General features: G+C 35.0%; 1 protein-coding gene across 4 annotated transcripts in view; it reads right to left on the minus strand.

Moving 5' to 3' along the window:
* Window positions 1-22,500, minus strand: part of kiaa1217 (KIAA1217 ortholog) — a 106,463-nt gene that overhangs the window by 29,844 nt on the left and 54,119 nt on the right. For all 4 annotated transcript variants that reach the window (XM_061928265.1, XM_061928263.1, XM_061928267.1 and 1 more), the window contains 6 exons: window positions 16,260-16,404; window positions 15,700-15,898; window positions 11,287-11,380; window positions 7,359-7,623; window positions 3,391-3,652; window positions 1,556-1,867 (listed from right to left, as the gene is read on the minus strand). In XM_061928265.1, the coding sequence (XP_061784249.1) occupies window positions 1,556-1,867; window positions 3,391-3,652; window positions 7,359-7,623; window positions 11,287-11,380; window positions 15,700-15,898; window positions 16,260-16,404 (1,277 nt within the window). The remainder of the gene's footprint in view (window positions 1-1,555; window positions 1,868-3,390; window positions 3,653-7,358; window positions 7,624-11,286; window positions 11,381-15,699; window positions 15,899-16,259; window positions 16,405-22,500) is intronic.

The raw sequence follows: 22,500 nt of genomic DNA on the forward strand, positions 1-22,500 counted from the left end.
GGATCACAGGACTTAATGACTACAGGCCGGTGGCGCTGACGTCTGTGGTCATGAAGTCCTTTGAGCGCTTGGTCCTGTCCCACCTCAAGGATATCACCGCCCCCCCCTCCTGGACCCACTGCAGTTCGCCTACAGAGCCAACAGGTCTGTGGATGATGCAGTGAACCTGGCCCTCCACTTCATCCTGGAGCATCTGGACTCCCCAGGAACCTACGCTAGGATCCTGTTTGTGGACTTCAGCTCTGCCTTCAACACCATCCTCCCTGGACTGCTACGAGACAAGCTCTACCAGCTCAGAATGCCCGACTCCCTCTGCAGTTGGATCAATGACTTCCTGACAGACCGAAGACAGCACGTGCGACTGGGGAATATTGTCTTGGACAGTCGAACCACGAACACCGGTACTCCTCAGGGCTGTGTACTCTCCCCCTGGTTCTTCTCCCTGTACACAAACTGCTGCACCTCCAGTCACCAGTCCGTAAAACTGCTCAAGTTTGCGGATGACACTACCCTCATCGGGCTCATCTCGGATGGCGATGAGACCGCCTACAGGAGAGAAGTGGACCGGCTGGCGTCCTGGTGCAGCCTCAACAACCTGGAGCTGAACGCCCAGAAAACAGTGGAGATGATCATGGACTTCAGGAAAGTCACAGCCCCACCATCCCCCCTCACCCTGATTGACTCTCTCACCCCCGTCTCCATTGTGGACTCCTTCCGTTTCTTGGGCACCACCATCACCCAGGACCTCAAGTGGGAGCCGACCATCAGCAGAGAAGGCCCAGCAGAGGATGTAATTTCTGCGGAAGCTGAGGAAACTTAAGGTGCCGACCGAGATGCTGGTGCAGTTTTACTCAGCCATCATGGAGTCCATCCTCACCTCCTCCGTCACCGTGTGGTTCCCCGGCGCCACAGTCCAGGATAAGCATGGACTGCAGCGCATGACACTACCCTCATCGGGCTCATCTCGGATGGCGATGAGTCCGCCTACAGGAGAGAAGTGGACCGGCTGGCGTCCTGGTGCAGCCACAACAACCTGGAGCTGAACGCCCAGAAAACAGTGGAGATGATCATGGACTTCAGGAAAGTCACAGCCCCACCATCCCCCCTCACCCTGATTGACTCTCCCACCCCCGTCTCCATTGTGGACTCCTTCCGTTTCTTGGGCACCACCATCACCCAGGACCTCAAGTGGGAGCCGACCATCAGCAGAGAAGGCCCAGCAGAGGATGTAATTCCTGCGGCAGCTGAGGAAACTTAAGGTGCCGACCGAGATGCTGGTGCAGTTTTACTCAGCCATCATGGAGTCCATCCTCACCTCCTCCGTCACCGTGTGGTTCCCCGGCGCCACAGTCCAGGATAAGCATGGACTGCAGCGCATGGTACGTGCTGCTGAGAAGGTGATTGGCTGCAAGCTCCCATCCCTCCAGGACTTGTTCTCCAGGGTTAGGGTTAGGGGTTAGGGTTAACCCTAACCCTAACCCTTTAACCCTAACCCTAACCCCTAACCCTAACCCTAAAATATGGTGATAATAACAAGTATTTGATGAAAAAGTACCTCTGAGCGTGGAAGGCGGTCATGTGACCCAGCGGTTCAGGGGGGGCGGGGCCAAAGTCCAGAAAGACGGAGGAGGAGGAGGAGGAGGAGCCACTGCCTCTTCTCCTGCTCATGGTCTCCATGGCAACGCCCTCACTTTCCCGCCTTGAAGGTGGCCGCCTGGAAGCCATCTTGTCCGCGGAGACCAGACCTAACCCCCCGATGATCTGATTGGCCGTCTTCACTTCTTTCACTCTTTGAGGGGAAGGGGGCGGGGTTTGGCTGGTGAAAGCAGGAAGTTGGCTGTCGACGTACTTCCTGTTTCCTCTTTGTCTGCCAGAAGAAAACATTTGAATGTACAGCAGAGAGCAGGGATAACTAGCGCTGCTAATCGCTAGCTGGCAACTGCAGCCATAACTGTTAGTTGCTAACTAGAGGGCTACTCGCTACCTGTCAACTACAGCGATAATCGCTAGCTAGTAACTAACTAGAGTGCTAATCGCTAGCCAGTAGATAGCGCCGCTAATCGCTAGCTGGCAACTACAGCGCTAACTGTTAGTTGCTAACTGGAGGGCTAATAATAAAAATAATCATGCCAACAATAATTATAATAATAATAATAATAATAATGCTACTAATAAAGTAAAAAAAATAAAAAAAATAATAATAATAATACAAAGAAAATAATAATGATAAAAATGAAAAATAGTCTATAATAATAATGATAATAAATATCATAATAATAAATTGATACTAATAATAATATAATAATAATGATAATAATAATACAAATAATAATTATGATGATAATAATACAAATAATATAAAAAAATATAATAATTGAAAAAATATGATAATAATAATAAAAATAAAATAGTAATCATAATAAATACAAAAATATATTTATGATGATAATAATAAACATAATAATAAAATAGTACTAATAATAATATAATCATAATAATATTAATAATGATGATAATATTATAAAAATAATAATTATGATAATAATAATACAAATAATAGTTATAATAATAATACATACAAAAATAAAATGATAGTAATCATAATAATAATACATATATAATAATAACTATGATAATAATAATAATAAAAATAGTACTAATAATATAATAACAATAATGTTAATAATAATTATAATAATAAAAATAACACATTATGATAATAATCCAAGTAATAATAAAAAATATAATAAGACAAAATAATAAGAATGATAATCATAATAATAATAATAATAGTTAATAATAATAATAGTGATCATAACAACAATAATAATAATAATAATGATGATCATAATAATTATCATAATCATTATAATAATTATGATAGTAAATATGACATTACAATAATAATCATAAAAATAACAATTATAATAAAATATGATAATAACAATAATAATTATGATAGTAATAAGTATGATAATATTAATAATATTAATAATAATGATAATAATCATAAATATAATATTAAAAATAACAATTATGATAATAATAATAATAATACAAATAATAATGATAATAATAATAATAATAATACCAAATATAATAATAATAATAATTACAAAAATAAATAAAGATAATCATAATAATAGTTAATAATAATAATAATAGTGATCATAACAACACTAATAATAATAATAACAATGATGATCATAATAATTATCATAACCATAATAATAATAATTATGATAATAAATATGATATTACAATAATAATCATAAAAATAACAATTATAATAAAATATAATAATAACAATAATAATTATGATAATAATAATTATGATAGTAATAAGTATAATAATGATAATAATAATTCTAATAATAATAATAATAGTACCTGTGTGAGGATTGTGTTTGTTGTTCCAAGGTGTCGGCGTGACCCGGTAGAGGTCTGATGGAGGCGTGGTACTGCTGCAGACCAGCGGAGACGCCAGAGAGCCCAGAGAGACCACAGTCCTGCACGTCTGCTGCCAGGGAAGAAGAAGAACTACTCGGGCAGGAAGCTAAGCTGCTGAGAGATTCTGGGTAATGTAGTCCTCCTTCTGCACGCAGCACTAGGGCCGTGGTCTTCTTCTTCTTGTTGTTGTTTACGTCTTCATCTGACACAACAATTATTGTTTTAGATACTTGGCGCCATCTTAGAAGCATGTTAACTTCTTTTATGTCATGCTAACATGTGCGTGCTAACATTTTATGCTAGCCTTTTTGCAAATTTTGCATGTTTATACCTACAAATCATGGGTTTTGATACTTGGTGCCATCTTAAAAGTACGCTAACTTCTTCTAAGGATTTTGATGCTTAACACCATCTTAGAAGTACGCTAAATTTTCCTATGTCATGCTAACGTTAGCTTGCTGAGATTTTAGGCTAGCATTTTTGCCAATTTTGTCTGGTTGAACCTAAAAAAAAATCATAGATTTTGGTACTTATTGCCATCTTAGAAGTACGCTAAATTTTCCTATGTCATGCTAACGTTAGCTTGCTGACATATTATGCTAGCATTTAGCTCATTTGTTTGGTTAATTTCGATACTTGGCGCCTTCTTAGAAGTACGCTAACTTCTTCTATGGATTTTGATGCTTAACGCCATCTTAGAAGTACGCTAAATTTTCCTATGTCATGCTAACATTAGCTTGCTAAAGTTTAATGCTAGAATTTTTGCCAATTTTGTATGTTTCGACCTAAAAATCATTGTTTTAGATACTTGGCGCCATCTTACAAGTACACTAAATTCTTCTATGGATTTTGATGCTTAACGCCATCTTAGAAGTACGCTAAATTTTCCCATGTCATGCTAATGTTAGCTTGCTGAGATTTTAGGCTAGCATTTTTGCCAATTTTGTCTGGTTGAACCTAAAAAAAAATCATAGATTTTGGTACTTATTGCCATCTCAAAAGTACGCTAAATTTTCCTATGTCATGCTAACGTTAGCTTGCTAAAGTTTAATGCTAGCATTTTTGCCAATTTTGTATGTTTCGACCTAAAAATCATTGTTTTAGATACTTGGCGCCATCTTACAAGTACGTTAAATTCTTCTATGGATTTTGATGCTTAACGCCATCTTAGAAGTACGCTAAATTTTACCATGTCATGCTAACGTTAGCTTGCTGAGATTTTAGGCTAGCATTTTTGCCAATTTTGTCTGGTTGAACCTAAAAAAAAATCATAGATTTTGGTACTTATTGCCATCTCAAAAGTACGCAAAATTTTCCTATGTCATGCTAACGTTAGCTTCCTTAACTTTAATGCCAATTTTGCATGTTTAGACCTAAAAATCATTGATTTTGATACTTGCCGCCATCTTAGAAGTATGTTAACTTATTTTATGTCATGCTAACATTTGCTTGCTAATGTTTTATGTTAGCATTTTAGCTCATTTGTCTGTTTAAACCTAAAAATCCTGGATTTGGATACTTGGTGCCATCTTGGAAGTAAGTTAACTTTTCCTACGCCATCATACCATCGTTAGCTTGCTAACGTTTTATGCTAGTGATTGTGCTACTTTTGCATGTTTAAATCTAAAAGTCATGGATTTTTATACTTGATGCCATCCTACTTGTTAACTTTTCCCATGTCATCACACTAATGTTAGCTCGTTAACTTTTTATGTTAGCCTTTCAGCTAATTCGGTTTAAACCTAAAAGGCTTGGATTTTTATACTTGGTGCCAACTTAGAAGTATGTTAACTTCTCTTGTTAGCAAGCTAACGTTTTATGCTAGCATTTTTGCAAATTGTATACTTACACACCTGAAATTCGTGGGTTTTCAGACATGTCTCCCTTTTGTAAGTATGCTAACTCTTCCTATTATAACAAAACAACGTTAGCATGCTAATGTTTTATGCTAGCATTTCCGCTAATTTTATACGTACACACCTAAAATTCATGGGTTTTCAGACATGTCTCCCTTTTGTAAGTATGCTAACTCTTCCTATTATAACAAAACAACGTTAGCATGCTAATGTTTTATGTTAGCATTTCCGCTAATTATATACGTACACACCTAAAATTCATGGGTTTTCAGACATGTCTCCCTTTCGTAAGTATGCTAACTGTTCTTATTCTAACAAAACAACGTTAGCATGCTAACGTTTTATGCTAGCATTTTCGCTAATGTTATACGTACACATTTAAAATTCATGGGTTTTCAGACATGACTCCCTTTTGTAAGTATGCTAACTGTTCTTATTCTAACAAAACAATATTAGCATGCTAACACTTTATGCTAGCATTTTTGCTAATTTTTTTACGTACACACCTAAAATTCATGGGTTTTCAGACATGACTCCCTTTTGTAAGTATGCTAACTCTTCCTATTATAACAAAACAACGTTAGCATGCTAACGTTTATGCTAGCATTTTCGCTAATGTTATACGTACACATTTAAAATTCATGGGTTTTCAGACATGACTCCCTTTCGTAAGTATGCTAACTGTTCTTATTCTAACAAAACAACGTTAGCATGCTAACGTTTTATGCTAGCATTTTCGCTAATTTTATACGTACACATTTAAAATTCATGGGTTTTCAGACATGACTCCCTTTTGTAAGTATGCTAACTGATCTTATTCTAACAAAACAACGTTAGCATGCTAACAATTTATGCTAGCATTTTTGCTAATTTTTTTACGTACACACCTAAAATTCATGGGTTTTCAGACATGTCTCCCTTTTGTAAGTATGCTAACTCTTCCTATTATAACAAAACAACGTTAGCATGCTAACGTTTTATGCTAGCATTTCCGCTAATTTTATACGTACACACCTAAAATTCATGGGTTTTCAGACATGTCTCCCTTTCGTAAGTATGCTAACTGTTCTTATTCCAACAAAACAACGTTAGCATGCTAACAATTTATGCTAGCATTTTTGCTAATTTTTTTACGTACACACCTAAAATTCATGGGTTTTCAGACATGTCTCCCTTTTGTAAGTATGCTAACTGTTCTTATTCTAACAAACCAACGTTAGCATGCTAACGTTTTATGCTAGCATTTTCGCTAATTTTATACGTACACATTTAAAATTCATGGGTTTTCAGACATGACTCCCTTTTGTAAGTATGCTAACTGTTCTTATTCTAACAAAACAACGTTAGCATGCTAACGCTGTATGCTAGCATTTTTGCTAATTTTTTTACGTACACACCTAAAATTCATGGGTTTTCAGACATGACTCCCTTTCGTAAGTATGCTAACTGTTCTTATTCTAACAAAACAACGTTAGCATGCTAACGTTTTATGCTAGCATTTTCGCTAATTTTATACGTACACATTTAAAATTCATGGGTTTTCAGACATGACTCCCTTTTGTAAGTATGCTAACTGTTCTTATTCTAACAAAACAACGTTAGCATGCTAACGTTTTATGCTAGCATTTTTGCTAATATTATACATACACACCTAAAATTTATGGGTTTTCAGACATGACTCCCTGTTGTAAGTATGCTAACTCTTCCTATTATAACAAAACAATGTTAGCATGCTAACGTTTTATGCTAGCATTTTTGCTAATTTTTTTACGTACACACCTAAAATTCATGGGTTTTCAGACATGACTCCCTTTTGTAAGTATGCTAACTCTTCCTATTATAACAAAACAATGTTAGCATGCTAACGTTTATGCTAGCATTTTTGCTAATTTTTTTACGTACACACCTAAAATTCATGGGTTTTCAGACATGACTCCCTTTTGTAAGTATGCTAACTCTTCCTATTATAACAAAACAACGTTAGCATGCTAACAGTTAGCATTTTCAATCTACAGCACAGGTAGCAGGCCCGTTGAAGAATGTATTTCTCACCAGGTTTGACGTCTCTCCTCTCCAGTATGGCGCTGCTGCCGCTCAGGCTGCCGGACCGCCCCGTCCCAGATAGCCGGTCCCTGAGCAAGGCAGTACTGCCCGCATCCGCCCCCGCCGCCAGGCCCGGGGAGCTCCTCCCACTGTAGGCCAACCTGGACGGCGAGGAGGGCATGGAGCGCACCATAGGGGGCGACATGGAGCTCTGCAGGGCGGCTCGGCCGGGCGATGACAGAGTGTGGACTGGACTGTGACTGCCGTACGCCACCTGCCACACAGCACATTATACTGATAAAGTGTCATGTTCCGTGCAAATTTTTATATATATATATGACTGGTATACACACATAATACACACTGACTGGTATACACACATAATACACACTGACTGGTCTACACACACAATACATACTGACTGGTATACACACATAATACACACTGACAGTGACATATATTTTGATACTTGCCACTAATTACAGTTAGCATTTTAGCATGCTAACATTAGCATGCTAACTTTTATTGAGCTTATTCAGCAGGTAAACACCTCAGCGTAATCTATTGTGTTACTTGACGAATGATAACTGTTAGCATTCTAACTATTGTTAGCATGCTAACATTAGCTTTTTTTTAGCTAATTTAGTAGGTATACACCGCAGTCATATTTTAGTGCTTGATGCATGCTAATGTTAGCAGGCTAGCATTTGAAACACATTTTTGGCGTACACACCTCAGAGTAATATATTTTGGCATTTGATGCATGTTACAGTTCGCATTTCAGCATGCTAACATTAGCATGCTAATTTTTATTGAGCTTATTCAGCAGGTAAACACCTCAGCGTAAGCTATTGTGTTACTTGATGAATGATAACTGTTAGCATGCTAATCAGCTAATATAGCAGGTATACACCTCAAATAATATATTTTGGCACTTGACGCTTGTTACAGATAGCATTTTAGCATGCAAATCAGCTAATGTAGCGGGTACACACCTCAGAGTAATATACTTTAGTACTTGATGCTTATTACAGTTAGCATTTTAGCAAGCTAATCAGCTAATATAGCAGGTACACACCTCAGAGTAATATACTTTAGTACTTGATGCTTATTACAGTTAGCATTTTAGCAAGCTAATCAGCTAATATAGCAGGTACACACCTCAGAGTAATATATTTTGGTACTTGATGCTTATTACAGTTAGCATTTTAGAATGCTAATCAGCTAATTTAGCAGGTACACACCTCAGAGTAATATATTTTGGTACTTGACGCGTGTTACAGTTAGCATTTTAGCATGCTAATGAGCTAATATAGCAGGTATACACCTCAGTATAATATATTTTGGTACTTGACGCACATTACAGTTAGCATTTTAGCATGCTAATCAGCTAATTTGGAAGGTATGCATCTCAATGACATATTTTCATACTTGATGCTTATTACAGTTAGCATTTTAGCAAGCTAATCAGCTAATATAGCAGGTACACACCTCAGAGTAATATACTTTGCTACTTGATACTTATTACAGTTAGCATTTTAGCATGCTAATCAGCTAATATAGCAGGTACACACCTCAGAGTAATATACTTTGCTACTTATTACAGTTAGCATTTTAGCATGCTAATCAGCTAATATAGCAGGTACACACCTCAGAGTAATATATTTTGGTACTTGACGCTTGTTACAGATAGCATTTTAGCATGCTAATCAGTTTATATAGCAGGTACACACCTCAGAGTAATATACTTTGGTACTTGACACTTGTTACAGTTAGCATTTTAGCATGCTAATCAGCTAATATAGCAGGTACACACCTCAGAGTAATATATTTTGGTACTTGACGCTTATTACAGTTAGCATTTTAGCATGCTAATCAGCTAATATAGCAGGTACACACCTCAGAGTAATATATTTTGGTACTTGACGCTTATTACAGTTAGCATTTTAGCATGCTAATCAGCTAATATAGCAGGTACACACCTCAGAGTAATATATTTTGGTACTTGACGCTTATTACAGTTAGCATTTTAGCATGCTAATCAGCTAATATAGCAGGTACACACCTCAGAGTAATATACTTTGGTACTTGACACTTGTTACAGTTAGCATTTTAGCATGCTAATCAGCTAATATAGCAGGTACACACCTCAGAGTAATATATTTTGGTACTTGACGCTTATTACAGTTAGCATTTTAGCATGCTAATCAGCTAATATAGCAGGTACACACCTCAGAGTAATATATTTTGGTACTTGACGCTTATTACAGTTAGCATTTTAGCATGCTAATCAGCTAATATAGCAGGTACACACCTCAGAGTAATATATTTTGGTACTTGACGCTTATTACAGTTAGCATTTTAGCATGCTAATCAGCTAATATAGCAGGTACACACCTCAGAGTGATATATTTTGGTACTTGACGCTTGTTACAGTTAGCATTTTAGCATGCTTATCAGCTAATTTAGCAGGTACACACCTCAGAGTAATATACTTTGGTACTTGATGCTTATTACAGTAAGCATTTTAGAATGCTAATCAGCTAATTTAGCAGGTACACACCTCAGAGTAATATATTTTGGTACTTGACGCTTGTTACAGTTAGCATTTTAGCATGCTAATCAGCTAATATAGCAGGTATACACCTCAGTATAATATATTTTGGTACTTGACGCACATTACAGTTAGCATTTTAGCATGCTAACCAGCTAATTTGGAAGGTATACATCTCAATGACATATTTTAATACTTGATGCTTATTACAGTTAGCATTTTAGCATGCTAATCAGCTAATATAGCAGGTGCACACCTCAGAATAATGTATTTTGGTACTTGACGCATATTACAATTAGCATTTTAGAATGCTAATCAGCTAATTTAGCAGGTACACACCTCAGAGGAATATATTTTGGTTCTTGACGCTTGTTACAGTTAGCATTTTAGCATGCTAATGAGCTAATTTAGCAGGTAAACACCTCAGAGTAATATATTTTGGTGCTTGACGTGTATTACAGTTAGCATTTTAGCATGCTTATCAGCTAATATAGCAGGTACACACCTCAGAGTAATATATTTTGGTACTTGATGCTTATTACAGTTAGCATTTTAGCATGCTAATCAGTTAATATAGCAGGTACACACCTCAGAGTAACATATTTTGGCACTTGACGCTTGTTACAGTTAGCATTTTAGCATGCTAATCAGCTAATTTAGCAGGTACACACCTCAGAGGAACATATTTTGGTGCTTGACGCGCATTACAGTTAGCATTTTAGCATGCTTATCAGCTAATTTAGCAGGTACACACCTCAGAGTACTATATTTTGGTACTTGACACTTGTTATAGTTAACATTTTAGCATCCTAACATTAGCATGCTAACTTTTATTGAGCCTATTCAGCAGGTAAACACCTCAGCGTAATCTATTGTGTTACTTGACGAATGATAACTGTTAGCATGCTAACGTTAGCTTTTTTAGCTAATTTTGTAGGCAGTCATATTTTAGTGCTTGAAGCATGCTAATGTTAGCGGGCTAGCATTTGAAACACATTTTTCGCGTACACACCTCAGCTAACTTATCAGGTATACATCTCAGTGTCATATATTTTGGTATTTCACTAATGCTAACTGTAAAGATTCTATCGTTAGCATGCTCCCTTTATGAACTCGATGTGCTCATTTGTTACTTGACTATCTGTCCAGCGTGCTAACTGTTAGCATTTTGGATCGGCTTTGGATTTTCAGCATTCACTTGAAATTTACCCATAAAAAAAATATGAATTTGGACACCCCTGCACGTCTCTGCATCCCGTGGTCCTGATCGGAAGGCATTTTGGCAAGTAAAGCCTACTACTGATGACATCTTCCATGGTCAAAGTCTTGCATGAAAAGGCTTTGTTGTGCTTCTAGAAGTTGTTAGGAGACGGAGTGACTCACCCGTCCTTCTGCGGCGGCGGGCCGGGCGTGGCGGTTGAACACGTGTGATGGATCTTTGTGATAAACCTTCAGACATGAGCGGGATGTGATGTTTCTGGAAGCAAACAAGACACGCTGTGACACGTCCGTGTTGAGGCAACGTTTGTCGGCGGCTTGAGAGACAAAACCATTAAGAAGTCACACAGGGTTATTGCAAAGTGCAGTTTAACCGTATGCTAACTCCAAAATTCCCACATTAAACTACACAATTAGTTGAAAACGTTAGTAGCATGCTAACACAAGAGACTATAGCTTACTTCCAAGATGGCGGCAAGTATCAAAAAACAAATTTTTTTTTTTTACATATAAAATTAGCTTAAAAGCTAGCATAAAATTTTAACATGCTAACATCAGCTTGCTAATATAAGAGATGTTAGCACATTGCCAAAATGGTGCCAAGTATCTAAATTCACGATTTTTAGGTTTAAAACTACAAAATGACCTAAAGAGTTAGCATAAAACTTTAGCATGCTAACATTAGCATGCTAATACAAGTGACTATAGCTTACTTCCAAGATGGCGGCAAGTATCAAAAACCATAATTTTTACAAATAAAATTAGCTTAAAAGCTAGCATAAAATTTTAACATGCTAACATCAGCTTGCTAATATAAGAGATGTTAGCACATTGCCAAAATGGTGCCAAGTATCTAAATTCACGATTTTTAGGTTTAAAACTACAAAATGACCTAAAGAGTTAGCATAAAACTTTAGCATGCTAACATTAGCATACTAATACAAGAGACGTTAGCATACTTCTAAGATGGCGCCAAGTATCCAAAACCATCATTTTTAGGTTTAAACATACACAATTAGTTGAAAACGTTAGTAGCATGCTAATACAAGAGACTATAGCATACTTCCAAGATGGCGGCAAGTATCAAAAAACAAATTTTTTTTTACATATAAAATTAGCTTAAAAGCTATCATAACATTTTAACATGCTAACATCAGCTTGCTAATATAAGAGATGTTAGCACATTGCCAAAATGGTGCCAAGTATCTAAATTCACGATTTTCAGGTTTAAAACTACAAAATGACCTAAAAAGTTAGCATAAAACTTTAGCATGCTAACATTAGCATACTAATACAAAAGACGTTAGCATACTTCTAAGATGGCGCCAAGTATCCAAACCATAATTTTTAGATTTAAACATACACAATTAGTTGAAAACGTTAGTAGCATGTTAATACAAGAGACTATAGCATACTTCTAAGATGGCGCCAAGTATCCAAAACCATAATTTTTAGGTTTAAACATACACAATTAGTTGAAAGCGTTAGTAGCATGTTAATACAAGAGACTATAGCATACTTCCAAGATGGCGGCAAGTATCAAAAGTCATAATGTTTAGGTGTAAACATACAAAATTAGCTAAACAGCTAGCATAAAACCTTACCATGCTAATGTCCGCATGATGGCATAGGACAAGTTAGCGTACTTCTAAGATGGCACCAAGTATTAAAATGCACTGTCTTTAGGTGTAAACCTACAACATTTAGTACAAAAGCATGCATAAAACGTTAGCATGCTAATACCAGAGACGTTAGCATACTTCCAAGATGGCGCCAAGTATCCAAAACCATGATTTTTAGCTTGAAGCATACACAATTAGTTGAAAACGTTAGTAGCATGCTAATACAAGAGACTATAGCATACTTCCAAGATGGCGGCAAGTATAAAAAAAACATAATTTTTTTTACATATAAAATTACCTTAAAAGCTAGCATAAAATGTTAACATGCTAACATCAGCTTGCTAATATAAGAGATGTTAGCGCATTGCCAAAATGGTGCCAAATATCTAAATTCACGATTTTTAGGTTTAAAACTACAAAGTTACTTCAAAAAGTTAGCATGAAACTTAGCATGCTAACATTAGCATACTAATACAAGATATGTTCCAAGATGGCGCCACATATCAAAAGTCATGATTTTTAGGTGTAAACATACAAAATGAGCTAAAAAGTTAGCATAAAACTTTAGCATGCTAACATTAGTATACTAATATAAGATATGTTAGCATACTTCCATGATGGCGCCAAGTATCAAAAGTCATGATTTTTAGGTTTAAAACTAAAATGAGCTAAAAAGTTAGCATACAACTTTAGCATGCTAACATTAGCATACTAATATAAGATATGTTCCAAGATGGCGCCAAGTATCTAAATTCATGATTTTTAGGTGTAAACATACAAAATGAGCTAAAAAGTTAGCATACAACTTTAGCATGCTAACATTAGCATACTAATAAAAGATATGTTAGCATACTTCCAAGATGGCGCCAAGTATCAAAAGTCATGATTTTTAGGTATAAACATACAAAATGAGCTAAAAAGTTAGCATAAAATTTTAGCATGCTAACATTAGCATACTAATATAAGATATGCTAGCATACTTCCAAGATGGCGCCAAGTATCAAAAGTCATCATTTTTAGGTGTAAACATACAAAATGAGCTAAAAAGCTAGCATAAAACTTTAGCATGCTAACATTAGCATACTAATATAAGATATGTTCCAAGATGGCGCCAAGTATCAAAAGTCATGATTTTTAGGTGTAAACATACAACATTAGCTAAAAAGTTAGCATAAAATTTTAGCATGCTAACATTAGCATACTAATATAAGATATGCTAGCATACTTCCAAGATGGCGCCAAGTATCAAAAGTCATCATTTTTAGGTGTAAACATACAAAATGAGCTAAAAAGCTAGCATAAAACTTTAGCATGCTAACATTAGCATACTAATATAAGATATGTTCCAAGATGGTGCCAAGTATCAAAAGTCATGATTTTTAGGTGTAAACATACAAAATGAGCTAAAAAGTTAGCATACAACTTTAGCATGCTAATATTAACAAACTAATATAAGATATGTTAGCATACTTCCAAGATGGCGCCAAGTATCAAAAGTCATGATTTTTAGGTGTAAACATACAAAATGAGCTAAAAAGTTAGCATAAAACTTTAGCATGCTAACATTAGTATACTAATATAAGATATGCTAGCATACTTCCAAGATGGCGCCAAGTATTAAAAGTCATCATTTTTAGGTGTAAACATACAAAATGAGCTAAAAAGCTAGCATAAAACTTTAGCATGCTAACATTAGCATACTAATATAAGATATGTTCCAAGATGGCGCCAAGTATCAAAAGTCATGATTTTTAGGTATAAACATACAAAATGAGCTAAAAAGTTAGCATACAACTTTTGCATGCAAACATTAGCATACTAATATAAGATATGTTAGCATACTTCCAAGATGGCGCCAAGTATCAAAAGTCATCATTTTTAGGTGTAAACATACAAAATGAGCTAAAAAGTTAGCATACAACTTTAGCATGCTAACATTAGCATACTAATATAAGATATGTTCCAAAATGGCGCCAAGTATCAAAAGTCATGATTTTTAGGTGTAAACACATTAGCTAAAAAGATAGCATAAAACTTTAGCATGCTAATATTAGCATACTAATATAAGATATGTTAGCATACTTCCAAGATGGCGCCAAGTATCAAAAGTCATGATTTTTAGGTGTAAACATACAACATTAGCTAAAAAGTTAGCATAAAACTTTAGCATGCTAACATTAGCATACTAATATAAGATATGCTAGCATACTTCCAAGATGGCGCCAAGTATCAAAAGTCATCATTTTTAGGTGTAAACATACAAAATGAGCTAAAAAGTTAGCATAAAACTTTAGCATGCTAACATTAGCATACTAATAAAAGATATGTTAGCATACTTCCAAGATGGCGCCAAGTATCAAAAGTCATCATTTTTAGGTGTAAACATACAAAATGAGCTAAAAAGTTAGCATAAAACTTTTGCATGCTAACATTAGCATACTAATATAAGATATGTTCCAAGATGGCGCCAAGTATCAAAAGTCATGATTTTTAGGTGTAAACATACAACATTAGCTAAAAAGTTAGCATACAACTTTAGCATGCTAATATTAACAAACTAATATAAGATATGTTAGCATACTTCCAAGACGGTGCCAATTATCAAAAGTCATCATTTTTAGGTTTAAAACTATAAAATTACCTAAAAAGTTAGCATACAACTTTAGCATGCTAACATTAGCATAGTAATATAAGATATGTTCCAAAATGGCGCCAAGTATCAAAAGTCATCATTTTTAGGTTTAAAACTACAAAATGAGCTAAAAAGTTAGCATAAAATTTTAGCATGCTAACATTAGCATACTAATATAAGATATGCTAGCATACTTCCAAGATGGCGCCAAGTATCAAAAGTCATGATTTTTAGGTGTAAACATACAAAATGAGCTAAAACTTTAGCATAAAACTTTAGCATGCTAACATTAGCATGCTAATATGTTAGCATGAAATGTCTGACCTGACGTCCTCCAGGTGGAAGTAGAGGTTGCGGCGAGCGTCTTTGATGTAGACGGCCATGTTGGGAGACTTTAGCATGTTGGCGGTGAGCTGCTGAGGGAAAGCCGCCAGAAAGAGGTCGTGCAGGTCCTGGTCCCTGCTGATCTCTGTGGGCACGTGGACCTGCTTGGTCTGGTCTCCATACTGCAGGTACAGCACACCTGGAACAGGTAGCACATACTGATAACTAACTCACATTGGAAATGCCATATACATGCAACGGATTAGCATTAGCGCTTTTACATGGCGATTGTGTTGATGAAAAGTACAATCCAACCTGCTGCTGCGTAATAAGTACAACACTTGCAGTGTAAACACTTTTTAGGGCGCAACAAAGGACAAGACGGGCACATTCAACTTAAAGGCAAAGACTACTTCCTCAAAATGCTGTTTCTAATTGATTTCTTCCAGTACACCACATGTACTACTACTAGTACTACTACTAGTATCACTACTAGTACCACTACTAGTACCACTACTAGTACTAGTAGTAGTACTAGTAGTGGACTTCCTTGTCCTCACCAAGCGGCTCCTGGTCTTGGTTGCCGGATCGTCCCACAGGCAGACTAGACCTGGACCTGCAGCCCCTGGAGAAAGGGACCGTCTGCCAGTCTCCATCACTCATGTCTGCGTCACACCGACCCTCAGGGGCCACGGGGCCCCACATCTGCAGGGGACAAACACAAACATACAATAGTTATACAATTAATATTAATAATAATAATAATAATAATAATAATAATATTAATAATAACAATAGTAATAATATTAATGGTCATAGTAATATTAATAATAAATATAATAATAATAATAGTGATGATAATAATAGTAATAGTCATAATAATAATAATATCAATAGTCATAATAATAATAATAATAATAATAATGACAATAATAGTAGTAGTAGTTATAGTATTAATGATAATGATAGTAATAATAATAATAATAGTGATAATAATAATACAAATAATAGTAGTAATAATATTAATAATAATAATAGTAATAATGTTAAAAGTAATAATAATAATAGTAATAATACTATTACTAATAATAATTGTAATAATATTAATAGTAATACAATTAATAGTAATAATAATGATAGTTATAATGGTAAAATAATAATAATATTAATAATGATATTCATAATAATAGTGATAATAATAAGAATGATACAAATAGTAGTGTTAATAATAATATTAATGGTCATAGTAATATTAATGATAAATATAATAATAATAATAGTGATGATAATAATAGTAATAGTAATAATATTCTCAATATTAATAGTCATAATAATAATAATAATAATAATGACAATAATAGTAGTAGTTATAGTATTAATGATAATGATAGTAATAATAATAATAATAATGATAATAATAATACAAATAATAGTAGTAATAATAATAATAATAGTAATAATGTTAATAGTAATAATAATAATAGTAATAATACTATTAATAATAATAATTGTAATAATATTAATAGTAATACAATTAATAGTAATAATAATGATAGTTATAATGGCAAAATAATAATAATATTAATAATGATATCATTCATAATAATAGTGATAATAATAATAATGATACAAATAGTAGTGTTAATAATAATAGTAGTAATAATACTACTACTAGTAATAATAGTAATATTAATAATAATAGTAATAATAATAATAGTAATAAAATTGTATATTATTATTATATTATATATTATTATATTAATATATTCCGATCAGGACCACGGGATGCAGAGACGTGCAGGGGTGTCCAAATGCATATTTTTTTTATGGGTAAATTTCAAGTGAATGCTGAAAATCCAAAGCCGATCCAAAATGCTAACAGTTAGCACGCTGGACAGATAGTCAAGTAACAAATGAGCACATCGAATAATAATATTATTACTATTAATAGCAATAGTAATAATAGTAAAACAGTTAATAATAATATTAGTAATAATATTAGTATTAATAGTAATAGTTATCATGATAATAAAAGGCATCTTGAAAGGATACTAACTCTTCTCACGTTAGCATGCTAAAATTAGCATGCTATTGTTTTATTTGAACATTTTAGCAATTTTTTTCCCCCATTTAAACCCAAGAATCGTGGATTTTCATGCTCGTCGCCATCTTGAAATGATGCTAACTTTTCTCATGCTAGCATGCAAACGTTAGCACGCTAACGTTATCTGCTAGCTAATTTGACGAAACCTAAAAATCAGGGATTTTGATACTTGGTGACATAATGTAAGTATGCTAACCGCTTGTTTGTTGGCATGCTAACATTAAAATGTTACTACGCTAACATATTTTTTTCTTTAAGCTAGTTTTGTCTTTTGCCCTGAAAACAACTGCCTAAAAAGCAGCAATGTGCTTGTAGTGCCCTCTAGTGGCTATACAACATCAATACAGTGTTGGTTTGACCTTTTGGAGGCTAATCTTCCAAGAAACAATTGATAAAAAATGATTTTGTGTTATTAAAAACAAGATGTCCGTGCTAAAGCGTATTAGTCTGCGAATACACGCATGACTTTTTGGCGTACACAACATTTAATAGCTGCCAAGACATTTCTAATCAAACAGCAGACAGCTGTCACCTTGAATTAGGACAACGTTCATGCTGCAGTTCAGTTAGCATAACGTGTCGACAAACACGCTAACATGACATGTCAACAAATGCTGCCTGCCCTGAGAAAATAACACTAAACTAAACGGGTGACGTTAAAATGTCTCCGAGTACTTTTAAAGCACACAAGAAAGATAATGTATATTATATTATTAGAACAAGTGTCACAATGTAGCACCGATATTTTTACGATATCTTTTTGAAGCGTAATGATAATCCCTCATCGTCTCTCATTTACCAACAAAAATCCCCGTTATAAATCGCTCTCAACTCATTCCCAATTTGGTTAACAAAAGTGAGGATAAACTTCGTACAATATGTCGGAACATACGTGAATGTTTACGATGGACAAGCACTTTTCAAGCGTAAAAAACACAGAGAATGTCTGCAACTTAAGAAAATCACAAAAATCCCTGCTATAAATCACTCTCAACTCCTTCCAAAGATGCATAGTAAAATTGAGGATAAACTTCGTACAATATGTCGGAAAATACGTGAATGTTTATGATGGACAAGCACTTTTCAAGTGTAAAACACACATAGAGAATGTCTGTAACTTTTGAAAGTCACAAAAATCACCGCTATAAATCACTCTAAACTCTTCCCCAATTTGAGTAACAAAAGTGAAGATAAACTTCGTACAATATATCGGAACATACGTGAATGATTACAGTGAAAAAATACTTTTCACTCGTTAAACGTGCGTAAAAAGTCTGTAACTTTAGAAAATCACAAAAATCCCCGATATAAATCGCTCTAAACTCCTCCCAAAGTGGCATAACAAAAGTGAGGATGAACTTCGTACAATAGGTCGGAACATACGTGAATGTTTACGATGGACAAGCACTTGTCCATCGACATAGAGAATGTCTGCAACTTTAGAAAATCACAAAAATCACCGCTATAAATCATTCTAAACTCTTCCCCAATTTGAGTAACAAAAGTGAAGATAAACTTCGTACAATATATCGGAACATACGTGAATGATTACAGTGAAAAAATACTTTTCACTCGTTAAACGTGCGTAAAAAGTCTGTAACTTTAGAAAATCACAAAAATCCCCGATATAAATCGCTCTAAACTCCTCCCAAAGTGGCATAACAAAAGTGAGGATGAACTTCGTACAATAGGTCGGAACATACGTGAATGTTTACGATGGACAAGCACTTGTCCATCGACATAGAGAATGTCTGCAACTTTAGAAAATCACAAAAATCACCGCTATAAATCATTCTAAACTCTTCCCCAATTTGAGTAACAAAAGTGAAGATAAACTTCGTACAATATGTCGGAACATACGTGAATGATTACAGTGAAAAAATACTTTTCACTTGTTAAACGTGCGTAAAAAGTCTGTAACTTTAGAAAATCACAAAAATCCCAGCTATAAATCACTCACAACTCCTTCCAGAGTTGCATAACGAAAGTGAAAATAAACTTCGTACGATAAGTCGGAACATACATGAATGTTTACGATGGACAAGCACTTGTCCAGCGTAAAACACACATAGAGAATGTCTGCAACTTTAGAAACTCTCAAAAATCACCGCTATAAACCACTCTAAACTCTTCCCCAATTTGAGTAACAAAAGTGAAGATAAACTTCGTACAATATTTCGGAACATACGTGAATGATTACAATGAAAAAATACTGTTCACTTGTTAAACATGCAGAAAAAGTCTGCAACTTTAGAAAATCACAAAAATCCCTGCTATAAATCGCTCTAAACTCCTCCCAAAGTGGCATAACAAACGTGAGGATGAACTTTGTACGATATGTCGGAACATACGTGAATGTTTACGATGGACACGCACTTTTCAAGCATAAAACACACAGAGAATGTCTGCAACTTTAGAAAGTCACAAAAATCACCGCTATAAATCACTGTCAACTCCTCCCAAAGTTGCATAACAAAAGTAAAGATAAACTTCGTACAATAAGTCGGAACATGCGTGAATTTTTACGATGGACAAGCACTTGTCCAGCGTAAAACACACATAGAGAATGTCTGCAACTTTTGAAAATCACAAAAATCACCGCTATAAATCACTCTCGACTCTTCCCCAATTTGAGTAACAAAAGTGAAGATAAACTTCGTATAATATGTCGGAACATACGTGAATGATTACTATGAAAAAACACTTTTCACTTGTTAAACATGCAGAAAAAGTCTGCAACTTTAGAAAATCACAAAAATCGCCGCTATAATTCACTCTCAACTCCTCCCAAAGTTGGATAACAAAAGTGAGGATAAACTTCGTACAATAAGTCGGAACATACGTGAATGTTTACGATGAACAAGCCCTTTTCAAATGTAAAACACATGTAGAAAATGTTTGCAACTTTAGAAAATCACAAGAATCCCCGCTATAAATCACTCTAAACTCCTTCCAAAGTTGCATAGTAAAAGTGAGGATAAACTTCGTACAATATGTCGGAACATACGTGAATGTTTATGATGGACAAGCACTTTACAAGTGTAAAACACACATAGAGAATGTCTGTAACTTTTGAAAGTCACAAAAATCCCCGCTATAAATCACTCTAAACTCTTCCCCAATTTGAGTAACAAAAGTGAAGATAAACTTCGTACAATATTTCGGAACATACGTGATTGATTACAATGAAAAAATACTGTTCACTTGTTAAACATGCAGAAAAAGTCTGCAACTTTAGAAAATCACAAAAATCCCTGCTATAAATCGCTCTCAACTTTTGCCAAAGTTGCATAACAAAAGTGAAGATAAACTTCGTACAATATGTCGGAACATACGTGAATGTTTACAATGGACAAGCACTTTTCAAGCGTAAAAAAAACAGAGAACGTCTGCAACTTAAGAAAATCAAAAAATCCCTGCTATAAATCACTCTCAACTCCTCCCAAAGTTGCATAACAAACGTGAGGATGAACTTTGTACAATATGTCGGAACATACGTGAATGTTTACGATGGACACGCACTTTTCAAGCGTAAAACACACATAGAGAATGTCTGCAACTTTAGAGAGTCACAAAAATCCCCGCTATAAATCACTGTCAACTACTCCCAAAGTTGCATAACAAAAGTAAAGATAAACTTCGTACAATAGGTCGGAACATACGTGAATGTTTATGATGGACAAGCACTTTTCAAGCGTAAAACACACATAGAGAATGTCTGCAACTTTTGAAAATCACAATAAACTATAATTCACTCACAACTCCTCCCAAAGTTGCATAGCAAAAGTGAGGATAAACTTCGTACAATATGTCGGAACATACGTGAATGTTTATGATGGACAAGCACTTTTCAAGTGTAAAGCACACATAGAGAATGTCTGCAACTTAAGAAAATCACAAAAATCACCGCTATAAATCACTCTCAACTCCTTCCAAAGTTGCATAACAAAAAGGAAGATAAACTTCGTACAATAAGTCGGAACATAGGTGAATATTTACGATGGACAAGCACTTTTCCAGCGTAAAACACACACAGAGAATGTCTGCAACTTTTGAAAATCACAAAAATCACCGCTATAAATCGCTCTAAACTCCTTCCAAAGTTGCATAACAAAAGTGAAGATAAACTTCGTACAATATGTCGGAACATACGTGAATGATTACAATGAAAAAATACTTTTCACTTGTTAAACGTGCGTAAAAAGTCTGCAACTTTAGAAAATCACAAAAATCCCCGCTATAAATCGCTCTAAACTCCTCCCAAAGTGGCATAACAAAAGTGAGGATAAACTTCGTACAATATGTCGGAACATGCGTGAATGTTTACGATGGACAAGCACTTGTCCATCGACATAGAGAATGTCTGCAACTTTTGAAAATCACAAAAATCACCGCTATAAATCACTCTAAACTCTTCCCCAATTTGAGTAACAAAAGTGAAGATAAACTTCGTACAATATGTCGGAACATACGTGAATGATTACAATGAAAAAATACTTTTCACTTGTTAAACGTGCGTAAAAAGTCTGTAACTTTAGAAAATCACAAAAATCCCTGCTATAAATCGCTCTAAACTCCTCCCAAAGTTGCATAACAAAAGTAAGGATAAACTTCGTACGATATGTCGGAACTTACGTGAATGTTTACGATAGACAAGCACTTTTCAAGTGTAAAACACGCGTAGAGAATGTCTGCAA

The sequence above is a fragment of the Nerophis lumbriciformis genome, linkage group LG33, assembly GCF_033978685.3.
Source record: "Nerophis lumbriciformis linkage group LG33, RoL_Nlum_v2.1, whole genome shotgun sequence".
Classification (NCBI taxonomy): Eukaryota; Metazoa; Chordata; class Actinopteri; order Syngnathiformes; family Syngnathidae; genus Nerophis; species Nerophis lumbriciformis.